Below are 17,419 nucleotides of genomic sequence, written 5' to 3' on the forward strand. Positions count from 1 at the left end.
TTATTTGGAACGCATTCCTTCCACCCCTGAGCCTTGCGAAATATCAAGCTGCATGGATGTCTCTCCTGTTTCGTGTCTTTCCTTTAAACATCGTTTATATACGCCTGACGCGATTAATGCTTTTGCTGAACGAGGTGAAGTGGTATTCAGTGAGTTTGAGTGTTTGTGTTGCTGGACAGTATGGCTTTTCAACTCGGGTCTGTTTTCTGAACTTATATATAGCGGGGAATGAATTAAAACCACTGCTGGTCTGAATACTTTGTTAGCGGTCCAAGCTAGAGAGGACGATCTGGTCCTAGTATTAAAAAAACACTACATATATTCAAGTTATTATTACAGAGTTCCTGGCCGGCGTATGCCCCCGAACCCCCGAAATGTGCAGCCGTGGTATAAGATAATGTAAGGATTATCTCGTAACATACTAGTTATAAATGTCAGCGCATTACCTGGTGCTGTACCATTGGCACATTTCAATATTAGATGCCCGGGTAGGTTGCCCCCGCAGAGGGTATTATACACAGCCATGTTCATCGCTGCGGGTTTTAATAGATCTATAATGGATAGAGCCATTTTAGTGGTTCGCCCATCCTCTGTGCCAGATGGTAGGTGGTGGCACCTCAGGGGTGAGGCAAAGAATTATAGAACCTCCTTTTTTTTATTTATAAACACTGCATTCCGACACATTCTTTCATTCATAGTGTGCAGATCCTTCTTCTTCTATCCTGTTTAAGCGCTGGGTATGCGTGGCGAACGTCTGTGTGGCGCTTGGTATAGAATACCGTATGACCAGCATGTGTCTTATTTCCCTTGAGCGTGGCGTTTCTCGCGGGCCGCATTCTCGTTCATTGCTTGAATATTGCATGTCTTATAAATCAGCTGACTTTTGTTTTATATAAAATTTTTATTTAACAATTTACAAATCTTGCTTGCTAAAATCACCTGTACTTTTCTTTTACCCATTCTCACATTGCCAGCTCCCAGTCTCTCAGCCTTTGCCAGCTGTCCAAGGAGAGGCTCAGATTCCTGTTCCGGCAGCTTCTGTACCCATGCCTTCGGTTGCCCCTACAGTGCCATCCTCTCTGCCCCCACAGTTCCTTCCATTGGCAGTTCCCCTGATTCCCCCATTTGCCGCCCCGCAGCTCCCTCCGGCCCTGGTGCAGACAGCCTTCCCTGCCATTCCTGCGCCATTATCCCCTGGTTTTGGGCAGGCTGTGCCAGTCATACCCCGCTCTTTAGGGCCCGCGGTTCTCCCGCCGGGGCCAGCAGTGATACTCCCCGGCCACATTCCTGCCGTTGCTCTCCATCCACTGGCCCAGGCCCCCCCGCAGCCACTGTTCCCAACGACCCAACTTGTTGGATTACCGGCCATCCTCGGAAACGCTGCTGAACCCCAGCTTCCTCCAGGAGACCCAACATACCAGGTACTTCCAGCCCCCCGGTCCTGCTGGAAACATAGCCCCCCGCACCCCCATCGCTGCTCCTCAGTGAGACACGGGCCCTCCGTACTGTACACTAAAAGGCTAATTGTGTTTCTGCCAGTAATGGGCAGGGGTCCATGACAGCCCCGAGGGATGCATAAATTTTTTTTCAATAGGCTAGTAACCCGGTGCTCAGATGTTTCATATAAAACCAACCTAGGATTAGTGCAGGGCCCGACGGCGTTTACCGGTGGCACCCGTACCCTCTAGCCTTACCCAGATTTTACTTATCTCAAAACTGGATATATATCGGTCCAAGTGTGAATGCAGTCATTCGATGGTTACATACCAAAAAAAGTGTAACCAAACGTTACACCGGAGTCACCTTTAATGTGTAGACCTCAATGACTTGAGACTATGCGAGTTCTATGATCACTTGGATTTGAAGGTAAATACATCTTATGCAGAAACACGGCCTCTCGATGAAGACGCGACTACGTTCCCGTAGCTCCGCATTGTTCCAGCTGTCCTCGCTTTGGCCCGTTGTCTTATCTTAGGTTTCTGGAGCTGTTGGTAAACAAAGTTTATGATGGATGACGTGTCCAGCTATCCATTACCGCTTATTTTAATGACTACAGCTTCTGAACGCATCTCTCCCAAGAAAATAAACCTAGAACCTGATGGCAGTTAAGACTTGTTTTGCCCGTCTAGTCTGCCGTACTTTTTCCTCCTCACTCCTCCGACCTTCTAGTTGGGGTTGGCGTTGTGTTTCATGTACGGGCATGGAGGCCGCTATAGCTTTAATTCACAGGGATCTGTAAATTGAATTTAAATGAAATGAAACGGGGATTTCTCTGCCAGACTGCGGCAGACGCTTGTGGGGTTTTCTTTGTTTTGTTTTTTTAAATAACCCGAATTGCTCGACCTTTTGTCTTCTCGCGGCTCTCACTCTGGATTGCTTGCAGATAATCTCCTAGAATATCTGATCCATCTGGTTTGAGATTGTTCAGGAAGAGGGAGACCAGGCGGTCATCTCGGGGGAACTTTGTGCTCTTTGTGCCCACATTCTGCTCTGTAATAATTGTTTCCTCTCTTTCACTGCAGAACTTCCAACCCCCTTACTCCTCTCCCTTCCCCGGCGACACGGTCCTCCCTCCGTCTACTGTCCTCCCGACATCGGCCGGACCCCCTCCTGTGCGCACGGAAAGCATGACCCAGCCGGGATACCACTCTGGCCTGCCGCCGCCGTACGTGGACAGCAGTGGTTTGCTTGCTCAGGGAGGGCCCGCTTCGCAGCCTGCAGCTCCTCTACCCCAGCCTGCGCCAGCCGCGCATGCCCAGCCTGGCCTGGAGGTGAGTCGCCAGATTAAACGCCTGTACCGTAAACCGAGAGTTCATTCCAAACGTGAAGTTACGGGTTCTTTAACGATCTCTACTAGCCACATATGCATGGCGAAGCCACTGAGGTTTCTTGAGGTTCTCTAATGCCTTATACATGGGGTAGCCTCTAATAGTCTGACTGGCAAGTTGAATTGGTCCATCTTAATGCATAGTTTAAAGAATACCCCCCCTCTTGGAAATCTATACTAAGTACACCCTGCCCTTGCGTCTGAACGCTTAAACACCTAACTTTGGTCAAAGGAGAGTTAAAGTTAAACTTTGCTATTTGTGGAAAAGAATGTGACCTTTACAATATACACGAAGATTAAAGATTTAAATGAAGTCTGTGTATAAGTCAATAACTAACCGTACCGAAGCAATGCGGTGCTAATGTGCGTTAAGTATGAACCTCCTATAGTCTTGGCATAACTTACCTTTCCTTTTTCTCCATGTACAGACCGGCTAAATAAATCCCAGTTACATGGGTACCTGCGACATAAAAACTGTGCAGGGTTCTGTATGTGAATAAGGCAGCTCTATGGAACATTCACCTATAGGAAGCATAGATCTGTAAATGCAGGTTTCTTCTTTAGGGGCAGCTTTTTGGGGTTATTACTCCTTTTCTCTCGCCGGTCTGGCAGTCGGGATGGATTTGTTCTTTTGTATATAAGAGTAGCAAACAGAATGACGATTTAGGGGTGACAAGTAAATGCCCATTAAAGGGGCTGTACGAAGTGAATCGCCGTATAATGGGAGTGCAATGAGGTCCTTGCTCACCGGTGACTTTCTCTTGCAGCATTGTAACGTTCTAGATTGGGGATCATGCTGCCACTGGCTCTTCTGCTGGGAAGTGAGTCTGCCCTCTTGGTGCCAGCCTCTCCACCAGCATGGCACGGGCAGCGTGTGCCCACGGAGCCAGTGACTTAGACTAACATGCAGAGCGCTGAGTGTTCTCCTGCTCACTGCCACCCTCACCTTCCATTTCAGCGGCACGGACGTAGACTGCATGGCAAGGTCCGAAGGGGCACGTCTGCCTTGCATGTTTCCAGCTAGGAAGCGTAGAGCCCTGGCAGTGATGTCATTCGCTTTCCTTATGCTGCCACTTCTAGTGATATTCGCCGCTGGGGCGTATGGACGAATTTCCTAATTGTCCCTTTTTTCTTTCCAGGCTTCCCAAAGCGGCGCCCAAGCTGCCCCTCCAGAGACACAGCCGGCTTCTCAGGCCGTCTCTTCAATGGACAGGTAAGCGGTGGCGATCCTATTAAACGTGTGTTAGGAGCAGTAATATGATGAACTGAAGTGTTCTGGCAGCACGCTGGATGTAAATAAGAAAAGGAAGGCTTTTGACATTCCAAATTCCACTCTTAATTTAACATCCTTTATTGCAAGATTTCTTTGCTGGATGTTAAGCTGTACCACACATAGGAAGCCCCTAAAAGGCTTAGACCAGCGTAAGGAACCCCCGGTAATGACATGACCAGCATGTAATGGTACGGTCACATGTTTTTGGGGGATGTGAAACTTTGTATTTTCATATACTTTGTAGCTCTGTAGACTAACAGACTTGCTCTTTACGGTTAAGCAGTGCCCACTCTGATGTCGCGTCAGGGCTGAGCGATGGAAACGAGGGAGCTACTGGTTCCAGTGGGAGACACGAAGGACGGACCACTAAACGGCACTATCGGAAATCTGTGCGCAGCCGCTCTCGCCACGAAAAGACTGCTCGCCCTAAGCTTCGGATACTTAATGTGAGTTCAGGCGCTCGTCACCTCTTAGTGCAGCTAAACATGGTAACGTTTGCGTAGGCTGCTTAACACTAATACACTGGGTGCGCAGGGTGGACACTGCCAGCAAGTAACGCAAATCCAGTACAGTAACCTGCACACTGTCCAAAATAGCCTTTTAAAATTGACGTTTTATGTAAACATTTCAATAGCAAAAAGCTTTATTTGTGCGCCCCCCCCACACACACTTTTATTGCTTTTTTAAAGACTTAATTGCAAGAAGTTTCTTCAACTTGCATTTGTGTTCTTTCTTGGATCGGAGTAACTTAGATTTTGGTGTGAAGTTTTATACTCTGATAAGCTTCCTTAAAGTAACTTCTCAGCATTACTCTGCCAAGTGTCTGCATTAACGAGCGCATCGCCTGTGTGAAAGGTTAAACCTCTTCTGTTTTCTGCAGGTGTCCAACAAGGGTGACCGAGTGGTGGAGTGCCAGCTGGAGACGCACAACCGAAAAATGGTCACCTTCAAATTTGACTTGGATGGAGACAATCCGGAAGAAATTGCAACAATAATGGTGGGTGCGTCGGGTGAAATGGAGGGCTGCGTCCTTCTTTCTTTGTGCCGCTTGTTAGAGATTTTATTCGGTTTAATGCTGCGCTCGGTGCTCCTAAGGGCATATTTTGCTGAGCGCTTATGTTTATGGAGGGAGTAGTTACATGTTTTTACAACCTAAATGCTAACTTTTACTGTTCCAACGATACAAAGCTTTACGACAGAGCCTTTATTGGACTTTTTTAAGATGTCATAAATCACTTATTTACTGTACACGATGGTCTGTTCCATTAATCTATCCGCCATCATTAGGTTTCATATTGTAATATTGTACCCTGTGTTTGGGTTTGGAAAAGGTATTGGTTCCCAGCCATAAGGAAGCTACCTTTTGGGTGACGTTACTGCGATGGAATAGTAGACGTAGTATTTATCTGCTTGGGGTTTCTCCTTTGCAGCTGGACTTGTATATTCCCTCCCCGCCTTGACAATAGCGTTTGGTATTTAATTGTGCATCCTACGCTTCTTCTTCTTCAGGTTCAAAATGTTTTTATCTTGGCCACCGAGAGAGAGTCCTTTGTGGAGCAAGTGAGAGACATCATTGAGAAGGCGGATGAGATGCTGAGTGAAGACGTAAGCGTGGAGCCGGAGGGCGAGCAAGGAGGAGATAACTTGCAAATGAAGGACGACTCGTATTATCCGGAGTCCCAGGTACCGGCGGGATGAGTCTGAGATACTTTGCCTGTCTCTACAGGGTGGGCTTAGCACCTCCAATTAATACCAGCTAGTCATAAAGACCCAGTTGGTTCAACTGAATTGTGAAGACTGTGTGCACACGTTAGTGACACTCGGACAAGCCGGTGGGCAGAGCGACTGCAGCCATCTAGGGTCCCAAAAAAGAACCGGGAATGGAGATGAATGTAGATGCCTTTCACGGCCTAACTGCTGTTTTATGTCATTTGCAGAAACTGGAGGGTGAATTCAGGCAGCCGGATCCTGTGTACTACTTGCCGCAGAGAACATGTATGTATGCCGTGTATTCGCTTTTATTGCACATTAAACACCGTGTAGAGTTGCCTGATTTTTAGCTTCATGTGAAGAACAGACCTTCCAGAAAAAGAACTCTTAACGTGTTCTAAGAATTGGTGACTTTAAACTTTTATATTCCAATTGCGATCTGATTTATTGCTGTTACATTTTTTATGTGATTAAGTTATGGAGTTCTGGAGTACAAGTTTTGAAGCCTTTACCCGTTTCTGCTTTATTCCTCCCCCTCGTCTCCTGTTTGTGGTGTTTCGGTTCCAGCCGTTAACTTTGTTGGACTTTTCATTATTTAACACCGCAGATTCCTCTAGTCTTTTAACTTTGCCTGTCTCTGCCCCAGATCTCCCACCCAACTCCAACACTCAGGTCGTTCATTCTGCTGGGAGACGCTTTATCGTCAGTCCGGTCCCTGAAAGCCGTCTTCGAGAGCCCAAGTTCTTCAGCACCTCTCAAGAAGCTCCTTTAAACGGTGAGACCCGCCAGCATCTTCTGATCCCTGGTTTGAATATTTGGCTTTCTTTACTTCCAGATCTGAAAAGATTTATAGATTTGGTAATAGATAATATTGTGTATACTATGTGAAAAGGCAGGTTTTTTTTATAGTACAGCGCTGTGGAATATGCTTTATAAAACTATAAAATAATAATTATGCATACAGTGTTCAATTAAACCTCAATTCTCAACAAACTAATTTAATTCCACTCGTATACCTTTTCAAAAGGCATGCAAAACAAATGAGCTGCTCAACCAAGTAGGGACAGCCGCTTCATAGCCTGTCCTGCGGTGAGTCCCCACTTGGGAGCATCTCGAGTCTTGGCTCTCTCACACCATTAGGGGAAAAATCTCCCATTATTCTGATCCTACCCAAATAGCAGGGTTTCCCTGCACGAGGGAACCAACAAACCCCAGACGTAAGATTTGGCCTTCATTGACCTCATCAGTGGGGGGCACTGTTGGTATCCCCCCTAGGCACAAGAGAGCCGGGAGGTCCGCACCTGGATCCACCTTTCCACTTGGGATCCCGAAAGGGTAAAATATCATGCAAAACAAATGAGACTCTAAACGGACCTGTGCGACGCACGGCTGTTTCATGGCCCAAACCGCAGGGCATGCCCTTTCATATCTGTGTTATGCAGTCCTTTCATTAGCCTTTAATTTTAACTTGTACCAAGATGCCCACTGGCATCTATATAGTAATTTCTCCTACAGTCACTTATAAACAGGGCCATATAGCCATTACTGCAGGATTCAGCGTGCTTTACTTGGCATGAGAAAGGTGCAGCATAATGGTGACTGTGCCATGCCATAGTAAAGATGGCGGCCCATTGCCTTGGCATTCCGTCCCAGATCCCCAGCTGGTGTCTTATAGATCATTCTTTCTGTAAGATTGTTTTTTGCTGCTATAAACCTAAACAGTCGCTTTTGCGTAGAGGATCTAGGAACGCGTTTACTTTCAGATGCAGACCGTGTTTGAAGAGCCGTCCTGTTATACTCACTTCTCTCTCCTCCACATTTCTTTTCAGTTCCCATAACCCATGCGCCAGCTTCCGCTCATGGTCCCGGTATGAATCTTTCACATTCTGCTTCCTCGGTGAGCTTGCACCAGGCCTTTGCGGAACTACGGCAGTCCCAAATGGCAGAAGGTCCCAGCACAGCTCCCCCGATATTTAACCAAACTGGGCCGCCGTTTCCGCCATCCGTAACGAGCCTAGCAGGGACTTTGGCTACAGTTTCGGCAACTTTTCCTCCGAGTGCTGCAACGCTTCTGGGCGGCATCCATTCTAACGTTCCTCAGACGCTGGCGGAGACCTTGAGAAGTGAGGCAGCAGAAAGGCCCCTTACAGGAGTGGCTCCTAGCGCCAGCGTGCCAAGTTCAGTGCCCTTGTCCCTCACCACTGTGCCCACTCAGCAACTGCCTGCAGGGGCAGTTTCTGGTGTCTCTACGTCTGCATCGCTTCCTGGGACTTCCCTTCCTACGTTGCCCTTGATACCCGGCATTCCAGTTGCTGGATCCCAGACCTCTCCACCTGAGCAGTTAGTGCCCTCTGCTAGTGCCGCTGGTGCTGGAAGCCAGACTGCAGCTTCTCCTCCAATGCAGCAACCCATCCCGGGAGTGTTGGCGAGTGTGCCACACACGTCTGTCTCTGTTCCCCTCATTTCAAGCAGCGTGGCAGCGGGTCAGGTACCACTGAGCAGCAGCAGTTCTGCTCCCGGCTTTGTGGAGAATGTTGCTCTAAGCACCCCACCAATGGAGGTCGGTAAAATCCCGGCAGAGGTGCCATTGGCCATCAGCACGAGTGGCATGTCTCTGCCCGTCGTTGGCCCTCTTACCTACGCAGGGGTGGCCGCCTCAGGTATAGGTGTGAACGGAAACCAGCCTCTGGCTCATCCATCCCATCTTCCACAGGGTGTTGCAACAACTCCTGTTGTAGGAGCAGCATCTACACCCTTATCCCACATCCCATTGCCTGGAGGTCTCCCCCTCGGCCCACCGGTATCTAGCCAGCCTGCCGTACAGCACACGGTGGCACACGGCCAGCCGCAACCTAGCACTCTCCCCAACCTGCCTCACTCTCATTCTGTGGACAGCGATACAGACAGTCTAACCAAACCCGGCATAGATGATATCAAAACCTTGGAGGAAAAGCTAAGGTCTCTGTTCAGCGAGCATAGCGGCACGGGTGCACCTCACGGGCTCACCCCATCAGAAGCTTCTATAGGCCAGGACGGCGTTCCCCTGCCTGGGCCACTCACAACTACCACCGCGTCCAGTACCTCTGCACCGCCAACCAGCTTACCCCTTGGCCCAAATGGGTTGCCTATCGTGACCCAGACCCTGACTCCCGGACAAGCTGTTACACCAGTAACCTACGTGCCTGCAGCGGCCGCTGGAGCAGCCGCTGGGAAAGCAGGGACACCACCATCTAAGCCGCCGCTTAGTAGGGTACCGGTAAGAAACCTCGCCGTTCTACCTAATACAAAAACACATTCTCACAAACGTCCTTCTGCAGTCCCGGGGGGCTCTCTGGTGTTTATACATAATTCCCGCAAATACGATGTCTGCTATCCCGATGAGAGGAGTTTTATTAATGTTGGGCTAATCTCACCTTCAAGCGCTTAATCCAAAAACGCAATTCTTTGTATGTTTCATTTAACGTTCAACATAAATGTCTTCTTCCTTACGGCCCGCAGGGCCTCTTTACTAACCTTCTTTGGGGTGGGACGCCCGTCAGCGAGGTGGGTTAACTGATACAATAATGAGCAACAGTCTAAACGGTTTATAGGGATTCTGAGCTGACCTGTAAGCATAAATATAAGGATTAGATAGGAAGCGAGCCGGGATACAGATCTTGCGTGCTTATTGAGTTCCGTGTACCCGTAGAGTGTTTGAGGTGCTGACAGATTGTTCGGGTGTCTGACGGCGGTGCCTCTCCCTGTCCGTAGGTGCTCCCAGCTGGCTCAGAGAGCCTGGCAGGCAGTCCGCCTGGCGAACAGCTCCCTCCTCTCCCAGGACCTTCACTAACTCAGGTGCAGCATGAACCTCATCTTCCTCTTCCACGTAACCCCTGAGGAATGACCCTTTTGTGCATGTCTTCTTTCTTCCATTTTCCTTGAATGTTCTTACCTTTCGGAACAAACGTGTTCTGGGTTTGACAAGAATGCTCTTTTTCTAACTGTAACCATGACAACATGCTAGAGCCAGTCAACTCCCAGGAGAGTTTGATATGACCCCCCCCCCAAAGTCCATGCCGTGTAAGACTATCTTGGCCTGGGGGTTGACTTGGGGACCTTTCTTCATTTCAGTCTCAGCAGCCCCTGGAAGACCTGGATTTCCAACTGAGAAGGACTTTGAGCCCCGACACGGTCTCAGCGCCCTCTGCGCCCATCTCTGCGCCCATCACTCAGATAGTAGGTGGCATGTTAGATATTTCTGTGAAACGACACGGTTATTACATGCAGGTCTTTAAGTGTCTGTGAAGTAGGTAAAAGGCTGTGCTATACTTGTTAGTATTTTTACTGTATCTTTACTCTTCCTATAGCCCACTCCAGGACCCCAAGCTGTGACGGCGGGTGAACAGGTGATTCCTGCACAGCCTTCAGGGCAAGGTAGGACTCTGAACTTTTATATTCTACATACATATACACATATACACACACACATATATATATATATATATCTGCTGGTGCTTTTGTTTGATTAGGTCGTCGGGGGCTTATGTCATTTTTCAAAAAAACTTTAAAATGATATCTGTTTTTATAACAATTTTTATAAAATTTCAGTGGCAGCGTTAACGGAGTATAACCTTCCAAGAAGGGGTTGTTTTAAAACCAGAGAGACTTTGGTTTAAGGCACTTCTTGGGGGCACAAATAAATGTTCCGATGTTTATTTTTCAGAGGTTGCAAAGACCACAGGGTGTGCAGAAAGCGGTGCTGGTGTCCTCAAGATGGGGCGCTTCCAGGTACGTAAGACGACGTCTCTCCACGAGGAGCTTCTACTGTCTTAGAAGTCTTTTCTGATCGCGCTGCGTTGCATCTACAGGTGTCCATCGCGAAAGAGGATGTTTTAAAGCAGAACGAGGAGTCCAAGCTGTCTCGGTTAGAGACGTCATCCAGCTCCTCATCTACCACCACGTCGTCTTCCATGTCGGGCAGCAGTCCGGAGAGCACGCTGGTCAAACGCTCTAGTGCAGCCTCTTTAGATATAGTAGATGGTGCGGGTCTCCCACGTGGTCCTACACACAACCCTAAACCGTCTGTAACCGTGGGCCGTTTTCAGGTGACGCCATCTACCACGGACAAAGTAGGGCGCTTTTCTGTGTCCAGGGCACAAGACGAGCTGTCTGCTGGATTGATGGAGGCGAGCCCTCAACGAGCCTCTTCCCCAAAGACAGAGCCGCATCTCAACGGACCTTCCTCCCAACCCGACTCGTCTGCCCCCTCGAGCGATCCTGCCAGAGCCGGCCAGGACGACAGTTTGGGGAGCCCCGTTTCGCTTCATCAACTCGGGTCCAAGGTCAGCTTACAAAGCCTCAGCAACTCATTCAACTCGTCCTACATGAGTAGCGACAACGAGTCAGACATTGAAGACGAGGACCTGAAGAAGGAACTGAGAAGGCTACGCGACAAGTGAGTGCCTGATCTCATTATACTCCTGATCTGCCTGTGAACGGCATTCGCCATTACCCCCCCCCCCCCAAGTGACCGCTCTCTCTCCTCTCTATTATACAACCGCTGGATCTGTAAATACAAATTGAAATTATTCAGTGTATGGATGTAGTGAGGTTTGGCAAAGGCTGGGTTTTAGGTAAAATATAGGAATGTGTATATGTTAATGTTAACTTTGGGGTCACTTTGTATGTTTTATTTCAAACTAAAGTTTTCTTATTTAATGTGACAGTAAACGGGAATTTCCTGAGGTACTTGAATTTCTGTAGTCCTTACATAGAAAGGTGCATTCTGGTATAAAACAAAGCACGCAGGGTTGTTGAGCGGCGGGGCGCATGTTTAGAGCGTTATTGATGAATGCAGGTTACCAGCTGACGTTCTCTGCTCTCTCCAGGCATCTAAAGGAGATTCAGGACCTGCACGGCCGCCAGAAGCAGGAGATTGAGATGCTGTACACCACTCTGGGGAAGGTACCCCCGGCTGTCATTATCCCCCCGGCGGCACCGCTTTCAAACCGGCGCAGGAGACCGACCAAGGGCAAAGGCAGCAAGTCCAGCAGGGCCGGCTCTCATGGGAACCGAAGCCCACAGCTATCGGGTAAGAGGCAAAACCCCGGAGACGGGACAGGCCAGGCGGATCGCACCCCACGCATTACTGACAGACACATGCAGTGCAGGGTGGGGGTAATCGGTGGTCTTGCTCTGTATACAGTCCACAAGCTATACCGTAAGCTTGTGAGCTGGGCCGTCTCTACCTAATGTATAGGTTCGTCTTTGTCAATTCTAGTTATGGTAGACCCTTTAAATGTATGGACTGTAAAGTGCTGCGTAAATTGTCTATATACTGGTATATCAATGTAACAATGTCCTCCTTGCGCAGGTGACCTGTCCGCGCAGAGCGCTCCGTGTGTCGTTCCCACCCAGCAGAACCTCCTCCAGCCGCCCGGCGGCGCTCCGGACGCGGGGCCGCTTCTCAAACCCTCGCCTTCCAGCGACATCCTCTGCTCTGCCTTTACCAGCGACGCGGCCCTCTCCGTACCCAGCCTGTCCGCGCAAGGGCAAGGTAAGCGCTGCCGAAGAAAGTCTGTCTGTGAATATTCATAATAGTTCAGTGGCTCGAGTACTGAATGCGGGGGGTCATCTCGTCTCTGTGACCACCAAGGCAACGAGCAATAGCAGTTAGACCCTGGATCTGTTCTCATTGTGGCTTCTTGGTTGTCGGTTCCTTGGTTCTGTGATCAGCCGACCTGTCCCAGATCTATGAGCCAACACTTACTTTTGTTTTCCCCTTTATCTGAATCCACCCCTATATCCATCTTTTTATTATATGTATTGATTTGGGTCCAGATCCATGCGTTTCGGTATGCAGTGAGCTGCACATGCGCTCTTTAATATGTGTAGTTTATGGAGGGCGTCCTCTCTACATGGCGTCTTGTGGTTTGTGATGTCTCTTCCTTGTCTGTCTCTGTCCTGTTTTTGCCGTTTCCACCACAGGCTGGGCCAAGTTTAGCTGCGCGTCCGAGCGAGTGTCCTTCAAAGCTACCAGCAGGAGGACCCGATTTCTGAGTACGCCCTGCTTGGCTCTTTGTGTGTAAATCTTTTCTCCTTCCTCATCTGTCTCTCTCTTTCTCTCCCTGCATGTAACGCTCCCTCACCCTTCGTGTCCATGCTTTATGCTTCTCGAGTATCGGAAGATGCGGGTGTTTTTTTTCCTGTGAGTTTTTCTCTGGCAGCTGATTGCGTGTCGGGTTCTCGGGTACCGTATGGAACCGTGGGCTGCGATGGTCGTATGGGAGGAATAACTGCGCCAAGATCCAGCGCGATACCAATCAGAACAACCAATCCTTTACTGGTTCCGCTGGTCCAGTATAATTCCCGGCCCCCCCCCTCACTCGAGTGTAACTCTGCAAAAGTTAACGGGCTAAACGCTTCATTTTGTACACCCAGCTCTCCTGATTTTAAATAAAATTAGAGCAGGAGAATTATTTTTACAGTAGATACCCAGCGGGTCCTGGTAATACCCAGATCCCGGAGAGTCTGCCGTCCATCCCCGATATGGTCTCCGGTCCTTTCCTCTTCTGTCCCTGCCTGCTACGTGGACTCCAGTCATAGTGGGATTTAATCACCAAACTTGCGTTTATCTGCTTTAATTGGGAGGGAATAATATGTTGAGAGTATCTGTCCATGCGCTGGCAGTGCTTGGGGGGTATATGTGAGCCCGTCGGGGGCTGGAGAATTCAGTTGCTTATAGACGTTTTTTAAGGGTAAAATCTGAAGGAATCGCAATATTTCCACGCTTCCTGAATAACCGGAAGTCGCCTTGTGGGGTCACTCTTCGGATGGTAATTTCTTCTTATTGCTGCCGACTAATAAATGAGAAACATGATGAAAAAAGTGAAATTCATCTGTTTCAACTTATTTGGCTAAGATGCCCCTAATTCCAAATAGCGAGCCGTGTTCCCGGTGTAATAGTGAACATTCCCCCCCCCCCCCCGTAGATCGTTGCGCTGGGCTGGACGCCGTGGGCCGCGCCGCTTCCATTACTCATTTGATCCATACGCACCCTAAGCAAATACTCACAGAGCTGCTTGCGCTTGCTGCCCTGCTGAGTGGGGATCTCCCAAATACTTCAGCTTCTTTCCTGCAACTTCCATGTTCGGTTTCTCCTCCCGTCCCCTGACTGTCCTGTGAAAGCAGACTCTGTGCTAACGCGTTTCTCTCTCTCTCTGCCTCAGGGAAGATGGTGAAAAAAGTCTGCCCTTGCAACCAGCTCTGTAGTAACTATCTTTTCTATATCACTTTGTCTTCTGCGCATGTAAATGGTCCCGAGTAACCGAGTTAAAGCAGTGGGGGGAAATTCAAGCACTCTGAGACCTAACTATGTGGAATGTGGAATTCTTTGGTTCTTTGAGCGTCTGGGTATTCTGTGCCCTCGATCCACCGTCACTGGTGGTCTTCATAGAACGTGGCGGAATGTACATTGGGAGTTTCACTTTTTTCACCATGTTTCTTCTTACTGCTGCCGAATAAATGAGAAACATGGTGAAAAAAGTGAAATTCATGCCGGGATGCACTAGTGATGGAAATCCTACTACTTCCCAGAAATCCTGTTTAAAAAGTGTATTTTTGGGTTTGTAATTCCCTTTATAATTCCAGAGTATTTATAAATATCTATTCTGGGGCAAAGTTCTAAATGGAGCGTAGAAATCAGTCGACTCTCCCTGCTTCAGAATTCTTTTATAAATAGTTTTCTCGAAAGCTTCCCATTACCGTAATATAATGAAGTCTTTTTGTTTTGTGTTTTTGTTTTCCAAGCGATTGGTTCCCAAAAAATGTTTTTTTCTTAGGAATATTAAGAGGCGATAACGTTACCGGCCGTGTTTCAGAGCGTCTGTTACCGTTAGAGGAGAAATATCCGCCTCGGTTCTTACTTTGCCTGATTTGTTTTTTTCTTTGGTTTCAGGGACCAGCAGTACGAACACAGTTGCCCCTTCCAATGCTCCAGCCCCCCAGTCCAGCGTGGCCCCTGCGTCCTCGAGCCGAAAGGGGACCTTTACTGATGACCTCCATAAACTGGTAGACAACTGGGCGCGGGATCTGACAGGGAAAAAGAGCAAAACGGGGCATCCCAGCTATGAGGTGAGAGAACGAGGGTTATAAAATAAATAGAAAATCCAGTTTAAAGAAAATGGGATGCAACAAAATGACCCAAAATCTTAGCTATGTGATTTTTTTTAAAAAAAAATGTTTATGTATATTCACAATTTTCAAATGTTTTATTAATTTCTCTATAAGAACTGTGTTGAATAGTACTGCTCAATGTATAGAGATGCTTTGGGTAATTTTTATGTCCCCAGGGATCTCTTATCACGGGGGGGTACCCTATGCTGTCACTGGTGACATTACCTGTTAAGATACCCCAGCACTACAATAAGGGGGGTCCCCTATAGGGTTCCCCTGTGGAGTTTCCCTCTACAGTAGTGAGGGGAATCTTATGCAGAGCCCTATAATTGCTCGATCATGGGACTGCACCCTCACCAAAACCCCATGACGTAGGGGGATACGCCCTTGGTCATCAAGGACCATTTTTTTGTGACATACCCTCTACGTCGCTGGTCCTTAAGGTGTTAAAAGTAAATTAAACTTGGATCAAGATTTATGGTCAATAACGGGTCCCATCTTGCTGGTGAATGCTTGTTTTATTGCTTTGGGTGTTGCTGGCTGTTCATATGGCTGCGATGTCGACCCCGGTGCCACTAGCCATTAACTTGGTGTTGCTGTCAGTCTGCGGCTCTGATCATTTGTATCTTTCCACAGGGTCCCGGGATGGCTCGGAAGTTTTCTGCTCCTGGACAGCTGTGTGTTCCCATGACTCCGTCCCTTGGGGTACCAGGCTCTCTCCCAGCGGCCTCGGCTACCTCTCTGGCCCACTTCCCCAAAGGTATCTGCCCGCCGCAGCAGTTTGGCTTCGCCGGGGCCCCGTTCCAAACGGCCTGGAGTGGCCCTGGAGGTCCACCATCATCACAGCCGCTGCCTTCGTTTCCCCCAACAGTGACATCTTCCTTACAGAACTTTAGCATTGGCACCCTTCAGAAGTCCATCAGTAACCCACAAGGATCCAACTTACGGACTACCTAGCGACAGGGTGGTGGGCTCCCTGATGAATACTGCGTGAATGATGGGTGCACAAGGTGGTGGGGCAAGTGATGGCACCACAAGCCCCCCCAGAAGCAAAACTCCTGTCTTGGAATGATTTACACGAAAAGGCACAGCGTCTGTTTCCCCTCCTCCCCCCCAGCAGTGCGATCATCGGCTGTACTTTGGGGTTGTAGGCAGTTGGGCAACAAGGGAGTTTCTGACCCTGTAAGACTTTCAGGGCGCATAATTTAGCCGGCAGCAGGGAAACCTAACCAGGGATCTTTGCTCCAATGTATAGGTCATTAATGCTTTAAAATAAAGAATTATTAACAGCTTTGACTGCAGCATTACAATTGTATGAATTAAAAAAAGTAAATATATAAATATATATAAATATATTAAAAAAAAATTAAAAGTTCTGTGAGGACATTTCTCGGCCATCAGTTATGATGTGGATACACTGTGATATAAATATATATATATGTTGTTGGGCAACAGTAGTTATTATGAATCCATAGCAGAATGTTAGAGGGTTATAATCGAGCGAGCGCTAGGCTCTAATCTCCTCGTCAGAGACACTTTAAAGATGTTGTTTTGTCCTATTAGATAAATGTGAATGTACGATTGTGTAAACTGGACTTGAACGTGACTCTCTTCCCCCGGTATGCCTGATATGTATTTTAGTGCCTTTTAAAGCTACAGCCCGAGTACTTTAACCGTTTGCAGCCAGCGGGGGCTCGTCCCGGTATAATGTATAACGTATAGCAAGCGCCTCGCTGACGGTAAAATCATTCTCCTCCTCCGCTGCCGGGACACGGCCGGTGAGTGAACTTTTTGGGGGTTTTCTTGTTTTGTTTACTGTTCAACTCTTTTTTTGCTCTGGCATCGCTGACGCGCAGTGAAGGCAACGGGCTGTTCTATGGGTATTTAACTGTTCTGTCTTTAGTCTGCTCTCGGATATTCGTGGGACAATAGAAAGTGCTAAAAAAAATTCACTGCAGGCGGACACCGGTAGTTGGGGCGGCCGATAAATTTCCCGTTATCCGCAGACGTAACGGCGAAAGAAATCCGCCTTTACGTGTATTAGATGTACAAGTTCAGACAGGATGTGGAAAGGAAAGGGTTAAACGTGTAGAGGAAGGCGCTGCTGCTCCTTTAAGGATTTGTTTTGGATAGTTGTTCTTTTTAATGTTAAAGTTAAAATAAAGTGAAGCTGTGAAGTTGATAAAGCGAGAGGTAAAAGCAGACGGGGTCATTGCGGACAGTTCTAGGAGCAGTCTCTCTCTCTTTTTTTTCCTTTTCCCCTCCGTATATTAGAGATATTTCTGACAAACCTTTACATTTTATGTTTTAGTGGCAGGACGCAGGGGGGGGCATCTTCTGTCCCCTACTTTTGTCACCGCAGATGATAACCCACTGGCAGTATTAACGCTGGCACATTGCACAGATATCTGGTGTTTACACCAAAGCGATCTGTTTGCCTTTTTTTCACCCAAATA

General features: G+C 48.1%; 1 protein-coding gene across 5 annotated transcripts in view; it reads left to right on the top strand.

Annotated features, from left to right (window-relative positions):
* WNK1 (WNK lysine deficient protein kinase 1) overlaps positions 1-16,252 on the top strand; it is a 64,751-nt gene extending 48,499 nt beyond the window's left edge. For 2 of the 5 annotated variants that reach the window (XM_053462746.1, XM_053462750.1), the window contains 18 exons: positions 975-1,421; positions 2,523-2,771; positions 3,967-4,040; positions 4,381-4,546; positions 4,981-5,097; positions 5,610-5,783; positions 6,038-6,095; positions 6,457-6,585; positions 7,640-9,066; positions 9,561-9,644; positions 9,921-10,025; positions 10,157-10,223; positions 10,513-10,577; positions 10,658-11,244; positions 11,678-11,880; positions 12,163-12,345; positions 14,746-14,921; positions 15,600-16,252. In XM_053462746.1, coding sequence (XP_053318721.1) covers positions 975-1,421; positions 2,523-2,771; positions 3,967-4,040; positions 4,381-4,546; positions 4,981-5,097; positions 5,610-5,783; positions 6,038-6,095; positions 6,457-6,585; positions 7,640-9,066; positions 9,561-9,644; positions 9,921-10,025; positions 10,157-10,223; positions 10,513-10,577; positions 10,658-11,244; positions 11,678-11,880; positions 12,163-12,345; positions 14,746-14,921; positions 15,600-15,920 — 4,632 coding nt within the window. In that variant the 3' untranslated portion in view covers positions 15,921-16,252. The remainder of the gene's footprint in view (positions 1-974; positions 1,422-2,522; positions 2,772-3,966; positions 4,041-4,380; positions 4,547-4,980; positions 5,098-5,609; positions 5,784-6,037; positions 6,096-6,456; positions 6,586-7,639; positions 9,067-9,560; positions 9,645-9,920; positions 10,026-10,156; positions 10,224-10,512; positions 10,578-10,657; positions 11,245-11,677; positions 11,881-12,162; positions 12,346-14,745; positions 14,922-15,599) is intronic. The other 3 variants (XM_053462747.1, XM_053462748.1, XM_053462749.1) reach the window with 3 other exon arrangements.
* Positions 16,253-17,419: the final 1,167 nt, after the last annotated feature.

The sequence above is a fragment of the Spea bombifrons genome, chromosome 4 (assembly GCF_027358695.1).
Source record: "Spea bombifrons isolate aSpeBom1 chromosome 4, aSpeBom1.2.pri, whole genome shotgun sequence".
Classification (NCBI taxonomy): domain Eukaryota; kingdom Metazoa; phylum Chordata; class Amphibia; order Anura; family Pelobatidae; genus Spea; species Spea bombifrons.